The sequence below is a fragment of the Pteropus vampyrus genome, unplaced genomic scaffold, assembly GCF_000151845.1.
Source record: "Pteropus vampyrus isolate Shadow unplaced genomic scaffold, Pvam_2.0 Scaffold227, whole genome shotgun sequence".
NCBI classification, from domain to species: Eukaryota; Metazoa; Chordata; class Mammalia; order Chiroptera; family Pteropodidae; genus Pteropus; species Pteropus vampyrus.
In genome coordinates, this window is record NW_011889008.1 from 647,753 (window position 1) to 670,414 (window position 22,662).

The window sequence follows — 22,662 nt, forward strand, 5'->3', positions numbered from 1 at the left end:
CCCGAAGGCCGGCTCCCGTTTCCGGCCGGCGGGATCTGAGCGCTGCACGGAGCACGTCCGGGCTGCGCGGAAGGAGTCGTGTCGCTATGGCAACGCTGCGGCCGGAAGTTGCTCCCAGCGAGCGTTCCAGGTGAGATGCAGGCGTGGGCGTGGGCGCGGGGCCCCGACGCGGGAGGGAGCGGTGGGGGCGCGCGAGGTGCCTTCATTCGCGGCCTCTTGAGTCACTTTGCACGATGTTGTCGCTTTCCTTGGAAAAACTCGTGACTTTCAGGTCCTGCCAGACACAGCTTGGTCTTGAGGGGACCGCTGAGGCCCGGAGCGGGCTGGACCCCGTGGGGCCCGCCCCTGCCTGGTCCCTGGGGCTGTTCCCTGCCGCGTCCGCCTCGGTAGGCGGGGCGGCCGGTCTGCGGGCGTTCGCTGGCGCCACGCTTTGTTTGCAGCGCTTCAAACCGTTCAGCCCCTTCAGGCAAAGCAGTGACGGGGGCGCTGCTGATGACGCAATGGCGCCGAAAGATGAGGGCGTTCGCCCAAGTTCCGCAGCCGGTGAGGACGAGTTTAAACCCAGGCGGTCTGGGCCCCCAGACTGAAAATTACTGGAGACTTACTAGAATGTCGCAAAAGGAGCACAGAGATTTACCTTGTACCTTTTTGCCGACATCCCCAAAACGTTAGCCTCTTACATTACCACATTTCGTGTAGCCAACTAAGGAAATTAACACTAATACGAAGCCATAATCGAACATACAGGATTTATTCAGTTATCTAACTTTACTCTTCTACAGAGTCCAATCCAGGACCATCCTTATTTGCTTAATCTTTACTTGGAACAATTCCTCAGTGTTGCTTTGATTTTCATGAGTCAGTTATTTTGTAGAAGCTCCTCGGTTTGGGTTTATCTGATGTTTCCTCGTGATAAATTTTAAGTAATGTATTTTTGATAAGAAGGCCTCAACACTGAAAGTATGTTCTCAGTGTATCTTATCAGTAGGCACCTGATGCCAGTTCGTCCCATCATTAACTGGTCACACAGTTTTAGGTGGCATCTACCAGGTGTCTATCATGAAGTTACCGCTTTTCTTTAGTAAATAATAAGTGACTTGTGGGGAGATACTTTGAGACTATGTGACTATCTTTTTTTCTACCATGCTTCCTGTCACTGATTTTAACGACCACAAGTGAGTGATTTCTGAAACAGTTATATCATATTTGCCAAATGGTGATTTTCCCATTTCCATTATTCCTTCCACATATATTAGTTGAGATTCTACTGTGAGAAACTTCTCTCCTTCCCATTTTTCTTTGTATCCAGTTATTTATGTTGGTATAGACATTTTATTTTTTTTCCATGGGTTGTAATCCATTACTGTCATTTGTTTCATTGCTCTGATTGTCCAGATTTGGGCTTTAGGAGCCCATGCAGGTTGGCTTTGGGGTCCTTTTAGCACGCCCCAGCCTTTCTGAGCATTTCCTTGCTTCTCGGCGCCACCATATGTTCCAGGCTCATGTGGTGCTCGCCTCGGCCTCGCCTACAATTGTCCTTTCTCCCAGGAGCGCTAGTTCCTTCTGATGTAGAAAGTGGTGTTTAGGCATCGAGGCCTGGGTGCGGCGTGCTTGTTGCCCTGAATGTCGCTGCTTTTTGGCTTCTCAGTGGGCAGAGCTAGGAAGCGCATGTGGGTATGCATCATGCACATCTGTATCGATTTCTGGATCTGTACACCTGTGTGTAAAACTGTCGGCTCGTGCTGCCACCTCCAGTTCCAGTTCACAGGGCTCATTCTCCATTCTTTCTCCCCTCTAAGTCTGGCTCTCGTTGTGCTTAAATAGATTTACTTAATTGCTCAGTCTTAGACGACACGGAAAGTGGCACTAGGATCGCCCATCCACGTTTCTGTGAGGAACGAACCTACTGGCTAGAGTGTTATATTTGCATGCAGTTGCCTTTGCTTTTGTCCTTAGCATCCACAGTCAGAGTCCTGTGTTCCAGAGTTGCTTTAGTCAGGTGCGTTGTTTCCGTTTCGTTCTGAGCCCTCACTGATTGAAGGTTTTCGGTATGTGACACACCGCTGTGGTTCTGCAGGGTGGCAGGTGTAAGTCCTTAGCTACGAGACGATTCAGTTTCTCTTCCCTTTTATTTCTCACGTGTTCACTTTTGAGGCAAGGGAATTTGGCGAGTGTAAATTCAAGTAAAAAAGCACTGCATACCCCTCACTGTAGCGGTGCCGCCCACCGCAGCAAGTGCCAGCGGTGGAGTTAAGCTGTCTGCTGCCTGTCTTGTGTCGGGTTTCACAGATGGTGTGGGTACCATCTGGCAGTCAGGGAAGGATGGGAGAGAAGGCTGTGGCCACAGGCCCATGGATGTCACTCCCTAGACCCCCATAGCAACGAAGTGCCATGAGCTGGGCTCCCGCTGCCCACGTTGGCATGCCACAGGGCGCCGGCATTGAGCCCTGCGTGCAGAGCAGCCACCTCTGGGCCCTCCCTTGGGCCCCACGCAACATGAATTCAGCACATGGCTTGTATTACAGTGACTACAAGAGCACATCGCCCGGAGTGGGTTTGGGTCCTTCTGCATCATGACGGGCGGGCAGCCAGGCGCGCCCAGAGCATAGTCCTCCGGAGGAGGGAGGCGCACAGAGCCCCCACCTCGGCGTCTCCGTCAGCCTGTGCCCAGATGGCTCGTTCACCTGGCAACTGACTGTCGGGTGCGTTTTAGGTCTGCGACTGCCTCTGTTCTCTGGAGATGACGCGACGCCCTTCCAGTGGAGTGCTTCACTGGTGTCCGTTCTGAAATAAACCGCCCACGTTTGGTCGCCGGACAGAACTGCGGTCAACCCCACTGCCACGTCTGCAGAGCAGGAGCCTGCTGGTTCGTCTGTGACTCTGACGCGTTCACTCTGGCCATTGGCCCAAGAGAGCATCACCTCCTCCCCCGTCTCTGTCCGTGGAGTGTGTGATCACCGCAGCCCGCTTGCTGGGGGCCCTGCTGGGCACACTGTGCTCAGGCCATTCTCCATGTTCCTGTAGCCCCGTGCCCTAGGACTCTGGGGACGCAGTAAGTAAGACGCCACTGTTGAGACGTCCTCATCCAAGGGTCGTCCTCGCGGCCCTGGCAGTCTTGGCCCTGTCGTGCCGTGTGATGAGACACGCCAGGGTCTGGCACCTCTGGAAGCACCGACTTCTGAGCCTCTTTCTCCTGGGCTCCCATGTTGCTACCTGTGCCTCTGCTGGGGCTGGTCCCACGCTCGCGGCCGGCGGGGCCCTGGCGGTGCCGGTATGCGTGCCGCCTTACCGCGGCGTGCGGGGTGCTGTGTGCGGTGCTGTGTGAGACGGGTCTCCGCTGCGGCGTCTGCTGGTGCCTGCGAGTTTCCTGCGGGAGCCCATGGCCTCACCTTCCCTACACCTGATGAGGACTCAGGCCTGGGAGCTCACTGGTCCACAGAGGAGGCCATCGGGGGATGCGAGGACCAGGGGGCAGCCTGGCCCTGCCCTGCTGGGCAGCTGGTCTCCTGACACCCTGGTTAGAATGACACCTTGCTGAGGGCTGAGCTGACAGCGGGCCTTCTCCTCCGGAGGTTTCTAGAGTTTTCCCAGAAATTTCGCACAGTCCCTGTGGGGACATCTGCCGGCTGACCGACAGGTCGGGGGCAGGCTCTGAATCTGCTGGTTCCAGCTGGGCAGTCACAGCCCCGGGCTTTTGGGGTCGGCCTTCCGTGAGGTGTGTGCAGAGGCTGGCGGCGCTCCGTGGCGGTGAGAAGGGACGTGGAGCACTTGGCGCCTCCCTCCGTGGATCGGTTTAGCCTGGGATCCAGAGCGCAGCGGCTTCAGGGGGGCCTGCTAGAAGCTGGTGTCTCTCCCAGAAGCAGCTGGAAATTCCGGGGGTGGGGCGGGGCGGGGCGGGCGCGTGGCCTGCTGGTCCTAGGGGCCTCTGTGTGCAGACAGGTGGGGCTCAGTTTAGGAGACAGCTGGAGTTGTGGGCTTGGCGTCACATGATCAGTTTTCCGAAGCAGAAGTCACCCAGAGGGGGCTGTGTGACCGATGCAGGGCACTGAGAAGGGGCCCTCACTGGCCGGGAGGCTGAGGGCACTCTGTAGGAAGCACTGTGACGGCAGACGCTCGGTCGGACAACAGCGCAGGCGGCATCTCGCGGGTAGGCCCAAGTCCCCATGCTCGTGCTGACATGCAGTGGCCGCTCCTTAGGGCGAGTCGGGGCCAGACAGGAGCACTGTTCCCTCACGTGGCTCCACCGCGGTCAGCTGGGCTTGTGTGTGTGCTGGGTTTGGGGCTGGTGAGTGTGATCACATGGACGTCACCTGTGATGTGGATCACTTCTGATGTGTCACATCTGACATGTGCGTCTTTAAGACATCACTTTTGGCAAGGTGTCATTTGACGTGTCACACACGTCATGTTTGATGTGCGTGCACGTCACTTCTGGCACATGCAGCTTTCATGATATGGCACACGTCACTTCTGATATGTGTCATTTTTTGCATTTGTCATATGTCACTTACATGTTTGAGGGTGTCAGTTCTGACATGTGCTGTGTGCATGTCACTTTTTTGACACGTATGCCGTTTATGGCATGTGTCAGGTGCATGTCAGTTCTGGTATGTGTCACCTGCCACTTTCTGACGTGTTGTGCGTCACCTCTGACATGTGTGCCACATGTCACTTCTGCCATTTGTGTGATATGTCCCTTTTGACGTGTTGCATGTCACTTCTAATGAATCATTTTTGATATGTGGTTTTGATACGAGTACCGTGGCATGTGTTCCAGCTCATTCCTAGCATGTGTCTTGTATGTCACTTCTGACACGCATCACACATCTCCTTCGACGTGTGTATCAGTGTGACATGTTATTTATGACTTGTGTCGCATGTCCTTTCTGGCATCTGTCTTGCATAGCGCTTCTTGTCCGTGTTGCATGCCATATCTGGCAAGTGTGTCACATCTCACTTCTGACATGTGTGTTGTTTTGGACATGTGTTTATGGTGTGTGTCGTTTGTCATTTCTGACATCTGTTTTGTGTGTCGTTTCTGATGTGTTTGCTGCATGTCAGTTATTAGATAAAGTCACATGCAACAGGTGTGTCATTTGGGACGTGTGTTTATGACACATGTGCACGTGTCACTTCCATTGTGTTTTTTAGACACGCCACTCATGTCGCCTGTCACTTTTTACATGTGTACCATTTATGACCTTTGTATTGCACATGTCACTTCTGGTATGTGTATTGTTTTGACATTTCATGCATGCCATTTTTTAAATGTTTTTTTATACGTACCATTCGTGATGTGTTACATGCATGTGACTTCCAGCATCGACTGTCACGCTTGCCCTTTTGACATTCGTGTCACTTCTGATTGTTTATTATTTGTGACATATGCAATGTGAATGTTTTTTTAACATACTGCTCTTAAAATGTGTCACTTCGAACATGAGTGTTACTTTTAACATGTGTGTTGTTTGTGGCACGTCACACTCATGTCTTGTCCATGTTCCTTCCAACGTCTGTGTCACTTGTGACGTGTGCCACTTCTGACCCTCGTAGTTTGGCCCTGGTGTGCCCCTGATCTGCTGGGCCTTAGGGGACTCACTTCACGGTGCTGCAGAGTTCACAGGATGACCGGATGGCAGATCCCTGGCCCCACGCCCCTGCTCTCTGTGGTGACAGCCATCCCTGAGGTTGGGGTCTGAGGTGGGCCTTGTGGGAGGATAGTGAGACCCCTCACAGAGTCCTGTTCGCCTCTCTCTGCCACAGCTGCGTGATGCCGCCGCCCCCGCCCTCGGAGCAGGGCCTGGATGCGCTGCTGGCCCGCAAGGAGGAGGAGTGGCGGGCGCTACAGTCCCACCGCTCCCAGCTGCAGGAGGCGGCTCTGCGGGAGGCGCGGGCCCGGCTGCGGCGCCTGCAGGAGGACTTCGTCTACAACCTGCAGGTGCTGGAGGAGCGGGACCGCGAGCTGGAGCGCTACGACGCCGCCTTCGCCCAGGCCCGCGGGCTGGAGGAAGCGCGGCAGGCCGAGGCGAGTGAGCTGAGGGTCGAGGCGGCCAACCTGAGGCAGGCGCTCGCCCATGAGGCCCAGCGGCTGGAGGACCTGCAGCAGCGGTACCAGCAGAAGCTGCAGGAGCACCGCCTGGAGCTGGAGCGGGTCCGCAGGTGGGGCACACAGCGCTCTCCCTGAGCACACACGCGCCCCGCTCCTTCTCAGGGGCCTCCTGGCCCTGTGCCAGCCCATTCACGCAGACGGGCACGGAGCGGGCCAGGAGGACAGAGGCTGGCGCTCCTCTGTGGCAGGTCAGGTGCAAGGAGGTACCACCTCGGGGGTGCAGGGCCACCTTGGCACAGAAGCCCCCGACCCACTGCCAACAACCCTGGAACGACGCACAGGCTTCCAGGGCCCCTGCAACAGACTCACCAGTCCCAAGGGTCACTGTCCTCGGGGAAGCCCAGAGTGCTCATGGCTCCCTGCACATTGTCCTCATCCCGGGGCAGTGCTAGGGAATGTGTCACGTGTCCAACACTGAATACCACCTCACCCTGTCGCATTTCACCAAGGCCAGCCTCTCCCAGAGCAGAGGAGTGTCTTGGTACCTCTCGCCCACACCACCGCCGTTGATATCAGGCTGTCTCCAGCCTTGTTACAGATGACAGTGGTGCACGCAGAGGGTTGGAGGCAGGTGCGTACCACCCCGTCTGCAACCCAAGTGGCCCAGTTGCCTCCATGAAAACGCTGGTCTCTCTCAGACCTATTGACGGGGGTTGAAGCATGTTTACAGTGTTTCACGTTACTCTGTAAAGTGTCTTGTTGGGTCTTTTGCCCATTTGTTTTTGCCAAACTTGGGACAGCTTTAGCCATTATTTTTAAAAGTACATCTCTGGCCCTGCTGTCTTTTCCTCCTGTTCTGGGACTCAGGTAGCAGCGGGCGATTCCCACTGTTCTGTCCTCAAGGCCATGGGTTCTCCTCCTCCACCTCCATTCCGCCGCCAGGCCCCCCGGGGACCCCGTCGTTTTGGTTCTTGCTCCTGCCGGTTCTTTGTGTGTCGTCTTTTTCTTTGCCGACAGTTTCTGTTTTCCATTCGTTTTAAGAGTGCGCTAAGTTACTGGTTGGAGCGTTTTTACGGTGGCTGCTTCAAAATCACCTTAGATAATTTCAGCATCTGTCTCTCTGGTGTTGGCACCTACTGACTTGATTGTCTTTTTCACAAGAGTGGAGGTGTTCCTGGTTTTTGGTATGACTAGGAAACTGAGGTTGTACCCTGGGCACTTCGGGATTATGTTGCGGACCCTGTTTCATGTTGTCCTTTGCTGGCTGTCACCTTCCCAGGCATAGCACGTAGGTCCAGGTGTAGTGCTGTCCCCTGCGTCCTTCTGAAGCCAGCCACGCGAAAGTGAAGCTCCCGCTGACATTTGTAAAGTTTGCCCGGCAGATGTGTTCTTTGGGGACTCTTCAGTGTGGCTCTTAATGCTGTGTATTTCATAGTGACCAGAGCAGTGAGATTGACCGGCAGCGGGAACAGTATGAAAAGCTGACATGGAAGCTGGAGAGGAAGCTCGAGGAGCTCGACGGTGAACTCGCTCTGCAGAGGCAGGTGGGGCGTGCGGCGTGCAGTCTGGTGCCTAATCCTTCCCGCCCAGAGCGCCTCGGGGAGGGAGACGGCGTCGGGCGACAGGTACCCGAGGGTCAGCTGAGCTCCTGGCCGGTGCCCCCCCGTGGCAGGAAACCCAGTGGCTGCCTAGGCCTTCCAGGTGATGACCCCACCGTGTCCTCCTACCTCAGACACGGTAATGGGTCCCTCGTTCATTTCAGAAGAAGGTGTTACAAAGTTAAAACTTGAGTTATTTGCTATAGAAAAGAACTGGGAACTCAAATCTTGGTAACTATATTTCTTTCAGCAAAACAATAAGTATAAGTTTAAACTTAGATGTGTTTATTGATAGGTGACACTTTGGCCTGTCACCAAAATTTCTCTTCGGTTCTGTTGACACTCAGTCTAACCTCTTAAATGCTCAGCTATTTTGGGGTCTGGTCGAAGGACACCCTCTGCATTTATGGCCAGAGCCCGTGTCCCTTGGGACCGTGTGGGAGCTGGTCCAGGGTGGTGGGGTCTCCTTGGTCCCCATCCAGGATGTGCTGAGCTCATGTCATCCCAGTGACGGCGGGTGCTTACGGAAACCGCCTCCGCGCACCTGTGTGAATGTGTCTGCTCACAGCAGAGGCTTCGATCTGCACTTCGCAGGCAGGGGCAGGGACCCAAGGCATTAAGCAAGCTGCCAAGTCCCCTGCAGGGCTGCAGCTTGGGTCCGAGATGCCTCTGGCACGGGAGCCCTTAGCCGCCGTTATCACCCTGCGTGGCTGCTCACATTGCGTTCTTAGGCTCTGGCCTGTGGTCTAGTGCCAGGCCGTGCCGCGTACCCGTCTCTGCCCCTTCTCAAGAGTGATGCTGTGTGAGCCGTTGAACTGTGAGCTCGTCCCCTTGTGTGGCAGTGAATGCCCACGGGGCAGGTGTGCACGATACACTTGCTTATGCTGTGGTAGGCGCTGGGGTCACAGCACTCCAGGACAGGCCTGTCGTGCTGGCTGGAGGTTAGACCGAATGACCCACTGATTGTTCGCCTGTTTAGCAAGTAGGTTTTGAACACGGACCACATGCCAGGTGCCAGGCACCTTTCCAGGCCATGGGGTCACTGTGTGAGCACCTGGGCCTGCCTGTCTTGGGAGCAAGCTGGCCCTCCCATGGGGCAGTCGGCACCTGAGCAGAACAGCCTCTAGCTGCAGAGTCTCGAGGGATGTCAGCTGTGTGACACAGTGTGGTGGGGGGAGGAACCTTTAAGGTGGTTGGGGAGGGCCCCTGAGGACAGAACATGCCTCACATCTGCAGGTGAGGAGGGATGGGAGGAGCAGCAGCCTCTTGCTGGTCAGAGCTGGGGGCCAGCGTCCCACGTGCAGGGGCTGAGGAGGGGGCGGCGTGCAGGGCTCAGGGGCTCTCACGAGGTGGGCTTTTGCTCCAGGGGAAATGAGACAGTCCTGGTGGCTTTGAGCAGAGCGCCCGGTCAGGCTAGCTGTAGTTTTAGATCATCTGCTATGGGGCTGAGGACAGACTGTGGGGCCAGGGGCCGGGGCCCAGGGCAACAGTGAGGGGGCTGGTGCAGCCCCGGCTGAGAGGTTGGGGGGCGGGCGGGTTCTGGGTGCAGCTGGACGGCAGAGCAGGGGCACAGTGCTGGACGGGGTGGGTGAAGGAGGCAGGCACTGAGGGCTGAGCACCAGGTGGGGGTGGGAGGGTGGTCAGGCTGCGTGGACGGCGGCTCCTGCAGGTGGACGCTGGTGGTGGGGGTCATGGGGATCAGGGCTGGGGGCCTGAGGCATCCCCCAGGTTGAGTGTAGACAGGGCTGAGCCTTGAACACCAGGGCAGGGGAGGTGAGGGACTGGTCGCAGAGGGACCAGCAGGAGAGGGCCCTAATGTTCAGAGGAGAGGTGGCCAGGAGGTGGCATCCTCGCATGTCGGGGGAGGCGGGATGGTCTGGGCGTCCCTGGGGTGGTGGGTTTCTTACTCCTGGGCTGGCTTTTTCGTCTCAGTGGGTCATAGCCCAGGCTCCGCCTGCCCTGTGGCGGCCACAGCCAGCAGAGCTCTGAGCAGGACTGAGGTACGCAGTCGTTTCGTCACACGTTAGGACGACTGCTGTCAGCGCTCCCCAGGAGCCCGGCGTGGTGCCGGGAGTCGGGGCAGGGCTGCTCCACCGTCGTCTGTCCAGCAAGGGAGGAACAGGTCGTGTGGAAGGATGGCACGGGGACGGTGGCGTGAGCCCGGTGTTTAGGAACAGACGGTGCCCGTCAAAGCCGTGGTTCCCGGCGGGCTAGGTTGGCCTCTGTCGTGACTCCGGTTCTCGCCCTGTCGGCCCAGAGGCTCCCATGTGCGAACAGAAAGTGACGGGCCTGCAGGGGAAGTGACAGACCTCGTCCTCGGTGGGAGCTGCCTGGGGACACTGGGGGGCAGGTCTCGCCGAGGCAGGGCCTGCCCTCGCTTGCGGGCCGCCTTCGTGTTCGCGCTCCTGCCGCGGTGGTGCACGGTCGGTCTCTGCTGGGCCCCCGCTGTCCTCGTCACCCTGAGCCTTCCGGCCCCAGGAGCTGCTGCTGGAGTTTGAGTCCGAGCTGCAGAAGAGGGAGCGGGAGCTGCGGCTGCAGGCTGACAGCACGAGCAACGTGGTCCTGGCGCATGAGCTCAAGGTAGCGGTGTCCTCTGTCGCTCGCGTGCAGGACCCCGGAACTTGGAGTTGGGGTTCACACAAAGGCCTCCTCCTTTGCACGAAGCCAGGGCCGGTTTGTGGACGAAGCGCCCGCCGCTGTGCCCGCTCAGGAGTGCAGGTCACTGCCCAGCCAGAGCAGCACCGGTGTCACGCCCGGTGTGGTCAGCCCAACCCCAGGGACGTGCCTCCCCCTCCCAAGATAAACCGCCACCCTGGTCCTGGCCAGGGCGCCCTGCGTCCTGCCGCCAGTGAGGGGGTGCTGCTCCTGTCCCCGTGGGCAGTGGGGGTCGGGCCAGGCTGGGGTCACGCCTGTCTGAAGGCCCTGCTCCTTGCCGTGGTGCTTGCAGCCTCCCTATGGACACAGCTCCCCAGTGTGCTGGCCGACACCGCTGGGGTCCTGGCGAGGAGCCTGAGCTGCTGGGACTGGGACAGGCCTTGAGGGGAAGGGGGCCAAGGCCTGGCCCCGCCCACACGGCCCGACTGAGTCCATCTGGGCAGGCGTCCAGTCAGGTGTTAGTGAGATGGACACCCTGCCCTAGTGGTTGGCGAGGGCCCTCCCCAGGCCACCAGCCCCCCACGGGGCCGCAGGCCACGGGCAGCACATGGGCAACTCTGCATGGCTGGAGCCCAGCTCCGGCCCAGATGCGGTTCTCCCGGAGCAGCAGCCGAGTCCCCTGGGCTCCCACCTGCCCCCACCTGAGTCCCCTGGCTCCAGCCTTGGAGCAGGCTGTCCACAGGGACCCTCGCCAGGCCACTTGGGGTTCCTGGGCACCAGGCGAGGAGGGCTATGTGGGGTCGCCCCGTGGTCCCTAGTGTGGTGGGCGGTCCTGTCAGGAGGGGCAGCAGGGGAAGGTGGGGACATCCGGGGTGCAGGCCTGCCCCGGGTGCCGTGTGAGGGGTTTCCCGTTTCCTCCATGTGAGCCTGCGGGGACACTCCGGTCCCGATAAGGTGGCAAGGTGTCCCTCTGCCGCCTCTGTTCCTGTCACAGCCTCGTTTTTGAAGCCTTTTTACCTCCCCAAGGTGAAGCTGCTGAGCAAGGAGCTGGCGGCCACGAGGGAGGCGGCAGCACAGGCTGCAGAGTCACTGTGCAGCGCGGAGACCACCACCGCGGAGCTGCGGGAGAGGCTGCAGCACGGGGCCCGCGAGCTCGATGACCTTGCTGCCGTGAAGGACGCCCGGTGCGCACGCCCTCCCGGCCTCTTGGGTGGGGGAGGTACTGAGCTGCCCGTTGGGACCCCGGGTCAGGAGCAGCCGCCGGTCCCGGCGGCTGGGGTGGCTTGGCGTTGCCCCCTTCGCTTTCCCACGGACGGTGCTGCTTTCCAGGATAAAGGACCTGGAGGGCCAGCTTCACTTCGTGCAGCTCACGCGGAAGAAGGAGGAGGAGACGTTCAGGAGGAAGTGAGTGTTCCTGGCCCTGGCGGCCATGGTGTGGACAGGCCCCAGCAGAACCTGGCCTTGCCTGGAGCTGCCCAGGCCGGCGGCGGGGCTGCTCGTGCAGAGCATGGGGCCACCATCCTTCCGCCACGCGCAGCGGGGTGCGAAGCTGTTCCTCCGTGCGTGTTTGAGGTCCACTCCAGAATCTCTTAGGTTCTAAGTCAGAACAGTAAAAAGTGAATATGATTCCCAGCGTGTTAGGGACACTGGCATCAGAAATGAAACGGCCCAGTCAATGGCTGAGTTGTGGCTCAGTGCCCTGGCACCCGTGGCCCCGGCTGCACGTGGAAGGAGCGGCCGCGCTCCAGCCCTCAGCTCTCTGCCCACCCCCGCCCCTGCCCCCAGCACTTCCGTCTCGGTCTGAGTCAAATGTGGTCGTGAAGAAATGTGAAGTCAGTCACCTGTAGCGACATAGGTGTTCGCGTAGGCTGACGACAGTGAAGCGGGGGGACGGGGAGGCAGGGCGGCGGGGTGCGAGGCTCTGCACACTCCCAAGGCGTGCTGCCGCGTAATCGCCCACGGACTTCACAGCCACGTAACTGACGCCCCGTGGGGTCCAGCAGCTACACGAGCTGCCCCCCACGAGGCCAGAAGGCACCCTCCCACCCTCAGCTCCCAATGCCTGTAGGGTGGCCCCCTGGCCTGGCCCCATGCCCACCAGCAGGGCATCTGGGTGCTGCGACCTGCTTCCCCAACCCAGCTTTGTGCCGGGAGCCAGGGAGCCACCTGCTCCCCACCCCGCCCAGGAATGACCTCAGGTGTCTGCTGGCCGGTGCTGCAGCGGCTCCTGCAGGCAGTGCCAGGGTCGCTCGCTCTCTCCAGAAGCTGAAAGGCTTTACTGTGACGTCATCTGTGACTGTCACGTGCATCTGGCACGTCTCTGCTCCGGCACCACGTGAGACCCAGGTGCTGAGTCGGGTGAGGGGACCACGGGGTTGCTGGTGTCAGTACACTCTTGCCGGCACGGTGTCTGCGAACAGCACTGCCGTCTCGTCACACCTCTGCAGCTTCCCCTGACCTTGACCTTGCTGCCAGTCTCAGGGCGGACATTCACCACACGTGTGTGGCAGCAGTGAGCGTGTGTAGCTTGCTCTGTTTTGCTTTCAGGTGTTTGCAGGGTGTGAGTGGGGTGCTGCGGTGGGTGGCGTTGTCAGAGGCACGCTGCACAAGGCACTGCTTCTGGTCTGTCTGTGGGGCCGTGGGCTCTGGAGGATGGCCAGGGGCCCAGTCTAAGGAATTGCTGGGTCGGCATTCGGTGTGATGAGTGACGAGCAAAGGAACAAGTGGCTGCTACAGCGGTGACCAGGCAGCTCCCAGCCTGCAGGAAGGACCCTGTGTCTGGCTGGGGACCTAGGCAGGGAGGGTCAGGTGTCATTGGAGCGGCCCACGGGAGCTGCTGCGTCCACACTGTCTTGCAGGCACGAGGAACTTGACCGTCTGGCCAGAGAAAGAGACGCGGCGCTGGCTGCTGTGAAGGACGCCCACGCGGAGCAGCTGCGGGCGCTGGAGGCCAGGGTCCGGGGGCTGCAGGCCCACTGCGAGGCCCTGGAGCTGCAGCTCCGCAAGGCCGAGTGGAGGCGGGCCGACGCCACGCAGGAGCGGGACGCCGCTATGGACAAGTGAGCGTGTGGGCGCCGTGCGTCCCCTGTGTGTCCCGGATCCGGGCGTGGGCGCAGGCCTGTGGCTGCTGCTGCGGCTCTGGCCGTCTCTCGACCGACCTTGCATGGAAGCGTGCATTTCACATGTGTACGTGCGCAGGGGTGCGTTTGTGCGTTTGTATGTGGGGACGGACGTGGCCCTTCACCTTCTGGCCCGTCTTCGGTGTGCAGCTCAGTGGCACGAAGCCCAGCCACATTGTTGGGCGACGACGCGTCACCACCTGGTCCCCAGAGCCCTCGTCTCGTGAGTGGAAACTGCCCCTAACCAACACCCCCACGCACCCCCGCCCCAGCCTCACACTGCCTACTCCCTGCTCTAGGAGCCTCACGTGAGGGGCTCACAAGCACTTGTTCTGCGTCCGGCTTCTTTCACAGAGCGTAACATCCCGAGGTCCCCCCGTGTTGTGTCAGGGTCCCCTCTTTTCTGAGGCTGAACCCCGTTCCATTGCCTGGGTGGACCACATTGTGTTTATCATCTGCCCATCAGTGGACACGGGGTCGTTCCAACCTTTGGCTGCCGTGAATGTGCTGGTTCTGGCCGGCCAGGCCTTGCCTGCCGCAGCTGCGTCTGCCGTGAGCACAGTGCACGTCCCCCGTCATATGCTGGCGTGCGTGGGCTCACGGTGGTTGGGAACATGCAGAGCTCGCAGTTCTCAGGTGGAGACCCCGCCAGGGCCAGGCAGGGCCGAGCGGAGCCACTGGGCCCTTCAGCAGGCCCTCGAATGGCCACACCAGCCTTGGCGTTGAGCCCAAGCTGCACTGGTCCTCAAGGCTGCCTGTGGGGACGTGACTCCCGCCCACGCCCGCTTTGTGTGCTGCGTGCACACCTGCCACTCTGGTTCTGATGGAAGGCCGTCACTGGCCTCCCCTCAGCTTGCCCATGCAGGCCTGTGGCTCTGGAAGTGCCACTGTGTGGCCGCAGACACCTGCCCCGCAGCACACGGAGTGCAGCTTGGGGAGGGGACTGCCCAGCTGCCCATCGGATGCCCGGCGGCCTTTGTGCATTGGTGCTGCGGCTTCCCCGGCTGGCATCTCTGGGTGTCTTTGCTGAGGTGTTTCTTCTGGGAAATTTATTCCGTTTTTGGAGGGTCTGCCAGGGAGTCAGGGGTTTCTTTAGACCTCGAATTACTATTCTCTTGGAAGACACGTGTCGACTGTGTGCAAGGTGGGGGGTGCAAAGACTGGTCAGAGGGTGCTGCCACAGGCCCAGGGGACACCCGGGGCTCACTGTCCCCAGGCACCTGGAACGGGCGTGGCGTATCCTAGGTTCTGGGTGACACCTACAATGGTGGGGTGGGCCATCTCCTCAGCTAGGACATCTGTGCGCGGCTGTGGGGACACGGGTGTGGGAGAAACACTGACCTGTAGCATTGCCTTGGAGGGCCGTGCGTGTGTGTGTGTGGATGTGTGGGTATGGATGAGTGTGACGGGGTGAATGTGTAGGGCGTGGGGGGTGGCTGAGCCAGCCACAGCCACGCCTGCATCCTCCGCCCACCTTGGCAGACTCCGGGAAGAGGCTTCAGCTCTGAGGTCTGGCTGGGACGCCCAGGTCGCTCAGCTGTCCAAGGAGGCCACCGCCAAAGACCTGCGGATCCAGTCACTGCAGGAGGAAGAGGCGAAACTCAAGGCGCAGCTGGCCAGATGCCAGCAGGATGTCATAAGGTGACTGTCCCCACCGCCGACCTTCCCACTGAACGCCACCTCAGGGCCAGGCGCCATCCTCGGCGCTTTGGTTGCAAAACGGGACAGAATCAAATCCCCGGCCCACGTGCTGTGGCAGGAGAGACAAGACACGGGAAACCGGAGGAAAGAGAGTTTTTCTGCGTTTTGTTTCCAGTTTCACTGACATCTACCCCTATCACTTCCTTTGGCTTTAATTTGAGATTTTTCCAGTAGCTTCTAGAAGTAGAATCTTGCTTAACTTCGGACCCCCCTTTTCTTAGAAATACAAGCATTTAACGTTATGAGTTTTCTTCTAAGTGTTGCTTAGTCGCAGCCCACGAATTCTGATGTTATTCAGCTAAAAACATTTTCTAACTTCCCTTGTGATTTCTTTTTTGACCCATGGGTTACTTAGAAATGTGTTGCTTAATTTCCCATCATTTGAGAGTTCCAGGTACCATTTTGTTACTGACCTCGTTTTGTTACTGATCTCTATTTTAATTCTGGACGGAGAACGTACCCTGTGTGACTTTAACTCTTCTGTCTATTTGTTTTGTGGCTTTAGCTTGGTTGTCCTCTCTAGGACCGCCTACTGGGTCTGAAAGGAAGTGGATCCCACCTCAGGTTCCAGGCTCTGTAAATGTTGGCGAGGCCGAATTGGCTGCCGGTGGCCTCACCTCCGGTGTCCTCTCTGGCTTTCTGTCCGCCTGTCCTGTCCCTTGCTGGTGGGTGGTGGCCTTGCTTCCTGTGTCCTCGCTGGCTTTCTGTCTGCCTGTCCTGTCTCTTGCTGATGGGCGTTGAGGTCTGAGCGTGTACCTGGGTTAGCTGTCGTGAAGCTCTGACGTCCTCACGGGTGCCTGCACTTGGCATTCCCATGGCTCCTCGGTGGAGCTGCCCTGGCCGGGGTGGGGGCCGCCCCCCGTCTGGCACCCGCCTCACTCCCCAGGCCACTTCGAGTCTGTGTGGCTCGCGTCCCACCTCTGCTCTGAAGGTGCTTTGTGTTTGAAGTGCATTTCTCATCGAGGGCATGTGGCTGTGTCTTGCTTTCTGTATCTTGTGTGACAATCTCTTCCTGTTCGTTGCAGTGCTCAGATAGTTCTATTTAGTGCTGTTACTATGTTTGGGTTTAAATCTCCAGCTTGCTATTTGCTTCCTATTTCCCTCATTTTTTTTCCTCCCTTTTAAAAAATAAATTGAGTACTGTTTATGACTCCATTTCCTTTCTACTATTGCCTTGTGAAATCTCTTTGTTTTGCTTATTTATTGATCGTTTTGAGATTTACAATATGCTCAGGCTGCCTTTAAATAACGTTTACCTCTTACGTATGTTTTAACATTCTTACAATCTTGTATTTCTCTTTTCCGTTTTAGTACTTGTTCTACAGGTTACTTTCACATACTTTGATTGGACCACTATTCTCTAATTAAAAACTTGAAAATGAGAACAAAAATTTTATGCTCTTTCCAACAGTTACTCTTGATGCCTTTCACTTTTGAAAAATCGAGTTCAGAGTTTCCGTAATCCCCACGTTTCTTCAGCCCCCAGCACTTCCTCCCACAGCCTGGCGTCAGCCCACCTGATGCTCCCGCCTGATGCTCCTGCCTGATGCTCCGCCTGCACCCGGAGCCCCCTTTCACAGGTGGAGGCGCCAGGCAGCAGCTCGGCCCTCCTTCGTGCTGACAGTGCCTCCTGGCAGCCAACGTTGCTCAGGGGGCTCTGTGGCCCTGCTCCGTCCCTGCACAACAGTGCCTCTTCCTCCACTGGGATGTTCCTCTTTGTCATTGGCTGGTAGTAATTTGATTGTCACATGTCTCAGTGAGGTTGTGGGTGGATGTGTATCCTGCTTCTATGTCACAGACCTGCTTCTGGGCCTGGCGTCTGTGTGCCAGCATGTGTCTGTGTGACGATGTCCACCAGGTCACCTGCACCCCGAGGTGTGGGCTCCCTGCCACAGCGGGCCTCTTCTTGGTTTCGAGGTTGCTCCTGCCTCCAGGCTGACCTCTTGGGCGCCTGGGAGGCGGCGTGGGGCTTGTGGAGTGGGGGCGTTCTGTCTGCGGACCCCCAGCCCACATTCCGCCCTTGCTCTGCACACGCTTCGCCCAGCCCGGACCCTCCGTAGCTGTGGAGCCCTCCGGGCTTTCGAGTCTGTTGGCTCTGTCCCCTCCTGTCCTCACCAGCTGCTGCTGTCTCTCGAGTTCTGTAGTGTCCTCTCCGTCCCGGGTCCCTGAGCCCGGACCAGGCGCTCTCTCTCCTCCACGCCCACGTCGCAGAATGGCCTGCTGGCTGTGGCCTGTGACAGGCTGTGGTCAGCTTCCCCTGGCCAAGGCCAGCCATGGGAGGCCCGGGAGGGACAGGGCCGCAGCCCCGGGCCCCAGCTCTCCTCTGCTTTTCATGTCGACGGGTCTCGGTGCCCCAGGTATCAGCGGCAGCTGTCCCTGGCGGTGGAGAGGGAGCAGAGCCTAGAGCGCGAGAAGGTACAGCTGGGCCTGGACTGGCAGCACCGCTGTGACAGCGTCGAGAGGGACCGCTACCAGAAGTCAGAGGAGCTGGTTCGGGGCCTGACCACGGCCAAGGAGCAGGTGTGTGCACCCCTGACATTTTGCGGGGGGCCCGGCACTGCTCCCCACAACCCCCCACTGCATGAAGCGAGTCCTAAGCCAAGTCTCGACTTTGCCCAGGCCGCTGCCAAGCTCCAGGAGACGGAGCGGAAGCTGCGTGACCAGGAGGCAGTGCTGAAGGCCGTGACCCTGGAGAGAGACCGGGCCGTGCAGGCGCTGAGGACGCAGGGGCCCCTCCCCGAGACGGATGCACAGGTGGGCGCCCCCCAGCCCCCCAGCCTTCTCTCAGTAGCGGCCATGGGAAACGGGGCCTGACAGAGCGGACACTGAGTCCAGGTCCCCAGTCTGTCTCTTATAAGTGACTGCTCACAGACGGCTGAGTCTGGCCTTACGCTCAGAACCTTCTTTGTGTCTTTGGCATTTGAAATCTCTGAAAGCCTCCAGTTCACTGGTCACGCAGGTGAAGGTGTTGCTGTGCAATTTGTTCCCCGGGTGTCACAGGTAGTTTTGCGCTGTGACCCCGCCTGGTTGCACCGGGCAGTCCCCTGCCGGCTCTGCCCTCAGAGCTTCATGTGTGTTAACTCGTTTCAGTCTCCAGTGCTGGTGCCATGGCCGCTGAGACACAGGGACCCCAAGTAGGTAGCCTGAGCTTGGAAGAAACACAGCTGGGGTCCGAGCCCAGACGTCCAGGTCCACGGTCAGGGGGCCTGAGGGGGAGCGTGAGGCTGGGGGACGAGCGAGCAGGAGGGGCCGACGGGCTGGTGGTGAGGCTCGTTCCAGGCCTGCGTGGTTCTTGGGTTTTTTGTTGTTCTTTGAAATGGGTCACGTTTACAGGCCATGAATCACATGAATCTGAAGTGCACAGGTCAGTGAGTTTGGCCTGAAGGCACCCGTGCCGCCCTCGCCCCACCATCGATGGGCTGATGGGGGCGCGCCCATCGCTGCAGGAGCCATCACCCAGGGGCCTTTGTAGGGCACAGAGAGAAACCGGCGTCGCCCCCCAGAGGCTTTCCTGTGCTGCGTCCCCCAGGCTGGCGGTTAAAGGAGACATTTGTCTCCAAGCACCATCTCGCGGGTTAGGTGGCCTCTCAGAGGCCACTTGCTTTGTTAGGTGAACAAGAGTCTTAGATATGGGTCTGGGGTCAGGGACAGCGGGGCCCACCTAGCCCGTGGACGCACACCTGTGTCCTGTGCAGAGGGGCCTGGCCACGCGCCGAGGGGTGGCGCACGTGGCCCAACATGGCCCCACGCGAGGCCGTCTGCCCGTGGACACGTGTGGCTTGATGGCCAGGTGTGGCCTCAGAGCCAGGCGGCGGGGGCCTTCAGCGTGCGCCCCCGTCCTCCGTGTCCGCGTCCCTCACACGTTCCTGGGGGTGCCCTGCTGCCACGCTGCGCTGCCTCCGTTCCTTTCCTGGCTTCCTCTGCCACTGAAACTACAAAAGCACAGCCCGCGGGGTTGTCTGTTGTCACTGGCCTTGCCGCGCGAGTCGTGGGCGCTGTGTTCGCAGCACTCTGCTGTGGTCTGGCTGGGCCTCTCCCACCTGCTCGCGGCTCCTGCGTCCGCCACTGGCGGGCCACTCCTGCTGCTGAGGGAGAGGGTCCTCGGCGCCACGTCCTGTGGGCGACCTTGCTTCGGGCGCTGGCCTCCTGCCCACCGAGGGTTGTGCCGTGCTCTGGCGTTGGGGGCCTCAGCCTCAGGGAAGGAGTGGGGACCCTTTGCCACCCCTTTTCCTGGGCATGGGCCGGGCTGAGCTAGCCTGGAACTGGGCTGGCCAGCCGTTCCCTCTGGCCCTGCCCTCGGGCGCCCGCCCTGCCTGGTGCTGTCTGCGCCCAGCGGCTCACAGCTGTGGCCCGTGCCCGTCGTTTGTAGCCAGAGGGCCCGTGTGTGACGCCGTGGTGAGGAGTGTGTCACAGCCGGGGTCCTGAAGCAGCGGGCCCCTCTCTGCGCGCTGACGTGTGTCCCTGCCGTCCCGCTGGTCTCGGGAGAAGCGGCGGAAACTGCGTCGGCTCCTCGGCAGGGAACGGCCCTGCTCGTCTCCAGTCACTTCCAGGGGTCTTCTCTTCATCACGGTTCTCGAGGTTGGACTCTGAGGTCTGGCGTGGCTTCTGTGTCACCCGCATCAGGTTCCTGCCCCCTGCACGTGAGCCCCCTCCACGTGGCAGCGCGGGCCCCTTCGCCTCCCGCCGTGCGTGGGTTTGAGCGGTTGCTGGTGCTGGCGCTGACACGCTCCCCCCGGCAGCTCGGCTGCTCCCGGCCCGGCCCGCCCAGCGCGGCCCTGATTCCGGACAGAATGTGGCTCCGTGTGCACAGAGGCTGCTTCCCTCTCGACACCGCCCCCTTCCCTTCCCGTCCTGTTTCCTTTGTGTTCTGCAGTGCGTGTGTGGTGACAGCTGCCTTACAGCCCCCGCCTGTCACTCCACGTGACGTCGCCTCGGTTCGTCCGTGCTGCAGCCCTTCGTGGCCGCGTGGGCTCCCGTGTGCCGTGTTCCGTCGGCCCGTTGGACACTGAGTGTTTCCACGTTTGGCCATGTGTGGCGCTGCCGTGAGCACACGTGGGCGAGTTCTCGGGGGAATGCCCGCTCGGCTCTCCTGTGCCCCGAGCGTGGGTCGCTGGGTCACAGCAGCCCCGCGCCTGACCAGGAGACCGCCAGGGCTGCCTGCACTTCCTGCGTTTCGTTGCGTCCTCGCTGGCACTTGTCCTCACGGCTTTTATTACAGCCACGCTAGTGGGCGACTAATGACTCTGACTGAAAAGGAAGGGTCTTCAGATTCCTCATTAAAAGTTACTTTCGAAAAACACCAGTCTCGTGGAACCTAGAAGAAAAGAGATTTTTCACACTTTTGTCAACTTGGAAAGGCTGCTGCCCGCCTGGAGGACAGATCGGGGCAGGGGCGGGGGCCGGCGGGCGGGGCCGTGGGAGAAGCCAGATGCCCGGCCTGGGGCGGGTGGCCTGGGGCGGGTGGCGGCCGCTGATCTCTCTTGAAGCCATAACTGCCGTCCCTCTCTGTATTTGACAGCTGCTCCTGGGGTGTCATGAAGGAGAAATGAGTAAAAGTTTTCCGTCTAGTGAGATCCAGCGGCTGCAAGACCAGAACACAAGCTTGCGAAATGTAGTCGCACAGATGAGGACAGAGATGGAGGCGCTGAGTGACCACGTTCATCCTTCTGCCCACGCAGGAGGAGAGACCACAAGCCCGCGCCAGCCTGAGGCACAGGTGGCTGCAGATGCCGCCACTCCTGGTGAGCGGGGGGGACACGGGGCGCGGAGAGAGGGCGGGGAGGGCCAGGGCAGGCCTCTGCTGGGTCCAAAGCGGGCCTCGCTTGGCGTCTTATAAAAGGGGCATCCCTTTCGTCAATCACTTCAAAGCCTAGCTGCTGCTTGTCTAAGGCAGAGGATGGGCCCTCAGTTTTATGCACGTGCTAACAGCTTTCACTGGGGAGGTGGGAAGAAGCAGGCGTGTGGTGGACACATCTGGAACCAGAGTCAGACCCGTCCTGGGGCTGGGCGAGCCAGCGTGCCCCTGGGGACGTGGGCCACGTGGAGTGTTCCTGCCACAGCGGAGGTGGCACTGCCCAGCCGTTCAGAGGGGTGTCTGTGGGTGGGGGACACGAGGCTGCGAGATGGCTCTGCGCTCAGGACACGAGCGTGGGGTCCGTGCGTGGGTCGGGGCTGTGGCGGCTGCAGGGTTCGCTCCTGGTTGCTGAGCCCTCCCTGGGGCCTGGCTGGGGGCGCTCTGGGGATCCAGGGAGGAAGTGCATTGCGCCTCGGTGTGCGGGACAAGGGCGGGCAGTGGGGCGGGCAGGTAGGCACCAGCCTGGGGAGCCTCCGCTGAGGCGAGGCTGGCGAGGCAGGAATGTGCTCCTGTGCTTACAGCTTGATGGGTGTGTTTGGCAGATTACGTTCTGGCCCTGAACGCAGAAATACGAGCCCTGAAGCACAAATTTCAGATGCTGGAAGAACAGCTGGGAGACATGTTGGAGCCCCTGCCTGCCGACGCCCAGCCCCCCGCCCGGGCCGCCTCAGACGCCGCGGGTGAGGCCCCAGCTTGCCGCCCAGCACCCTGTCTCTGCTCCAGACTGACCCAGGGAGCCTCCCGAAGGTCTTGCAGCGCAGGCACCTCGCTCAGGGTTCCCACAACGCCTGCTGCCCTGCGCGTCCCCCCGGCCTCGCCACGCTCCCGGCTTCTGCTCTGCAGCGTGGGTGCCGTTGTCGCACAGCAGAATGCCGTGGCGTGTGTCCTTTTGTCCTGCACCGTGGTAGCTGGTCACGCCAGGCTGCTCTCCAGGCACGAACGTCCACCCACCTCCCGTCAGGAGCCGTGAGGTGGCCATGCCCTGCTTCCCTCCCACCCTAGTGTCCCGGTCCTTGTCACCACAGCGGGACCGCGAGCCCGTAGGATGCGTTATGGTTAAGTTTGCACGTTTCATCTGTCCGCGAGTTGACCGTCCTTCTCTGCGTTCCCCGGGGCCGTGTGCTGAGGAGGCTGCTGTGGCCCTGCAGGCCGGGCGCGCATTCACTCCGTCGCTGGGCCTCCCGGAGGTTTCCAGACCCGCCAGCCAGGCCGTCCTCCGCAGGCCTCGCTCCCGCTGGCTCCTTCCGTGTCACTCTGACTTCCCTTCCGCCACGAGCAGCCCGGCTCCCGCAACCCCTGCACAGCTCTCCTGCCCAGCTCCCTGGGCGCAAGCAGCCTCACTGCCCCTGCCTAGCCCTGCCCACACTCTGCCCGCCACACGGACGCCCTTGCCCTGCTGGCCCAGATGGACAGCCCCAGGTCGCTCGTTCAGGAAGGACGGGAGGGCTGGGCAGCAGGCCGCCGGCATTGTGCGGTCTCAGGGGCCGTCCTCCTCCTGTGCCGCCGCCTCTGTTGCTCCCTCTTGTGCCATTTCCCGCTGGACATGCCAGCGTGACGGTGGCCACATGGCTGGCCGTCTTCTCGATCCCAGAGACGGACTCTCGGCGTTTCACTTCTGAGTCTGATCACAGGAAGGGAGTTTCTATTCCGGTTTTAATATATACCGTTATTTTTTATCGTGATTCTGTCAGTTTTTGCTTAATGTGTTTTGCGGCTCTGCTGCTAGACACGTGTCTAGAATTGCCG

The 22,662-nt window shown here is 60.0% G+C and overlaps 1 protein-coding gene across 1 annotated transcript in view; it reads left to right on the top strand.

The window, feature by feature from the left end:
- CCDC57 (coiled-coil domain containing 57) overlaps positions 1-22,662 on the top strand; it is a 66,324-nt gene continuing 43,662 nt past the window's right edge. Inside the window, exons 1-12 of the mRNA XM_023538615.1 lie at positions 1-130; positions 5,764-6,159; positions 7,485-7,593; positions 10,126-10,227; positions 11,269-11,426; positions 11,572-11,646; positions 13,101-13,301; positions 14,844-15,002; positions 17,420-17,582; positions 17,682-17,816; positions 20,581-20,803; positions 21,459-21,596. Of these exons, the coding sequence (XP_023394383.1) occupies positions 87-130; positions 5,764-6,159; positions 7,485-7,593; positions 10,126-10,227; positions 11,269-11,426; positions 11,572-11,646; positions 13,101-13,301; positions 14,844-15,002; positions 17,420-17,582; positions 17,682-17,816; positions 20,581-20,803; positions 21,459-21,596 (1,903 nt within the window). The 5' untranslated portion in view covers positions 1-86. The remainder of the gene's footprint in view (positions 131-5,763; positions 6,160-7,484; positions 7,594-10,125; positions 10,228-11,268; positions 11,427-11,571; positions 11,647-13,100; positions 13,302-14,843; positions 15,003-17,419; positions 17,583-17,681; positions 17,817-20,580; positions 20,804-21,458; positions 21,597-22,662) is intronic.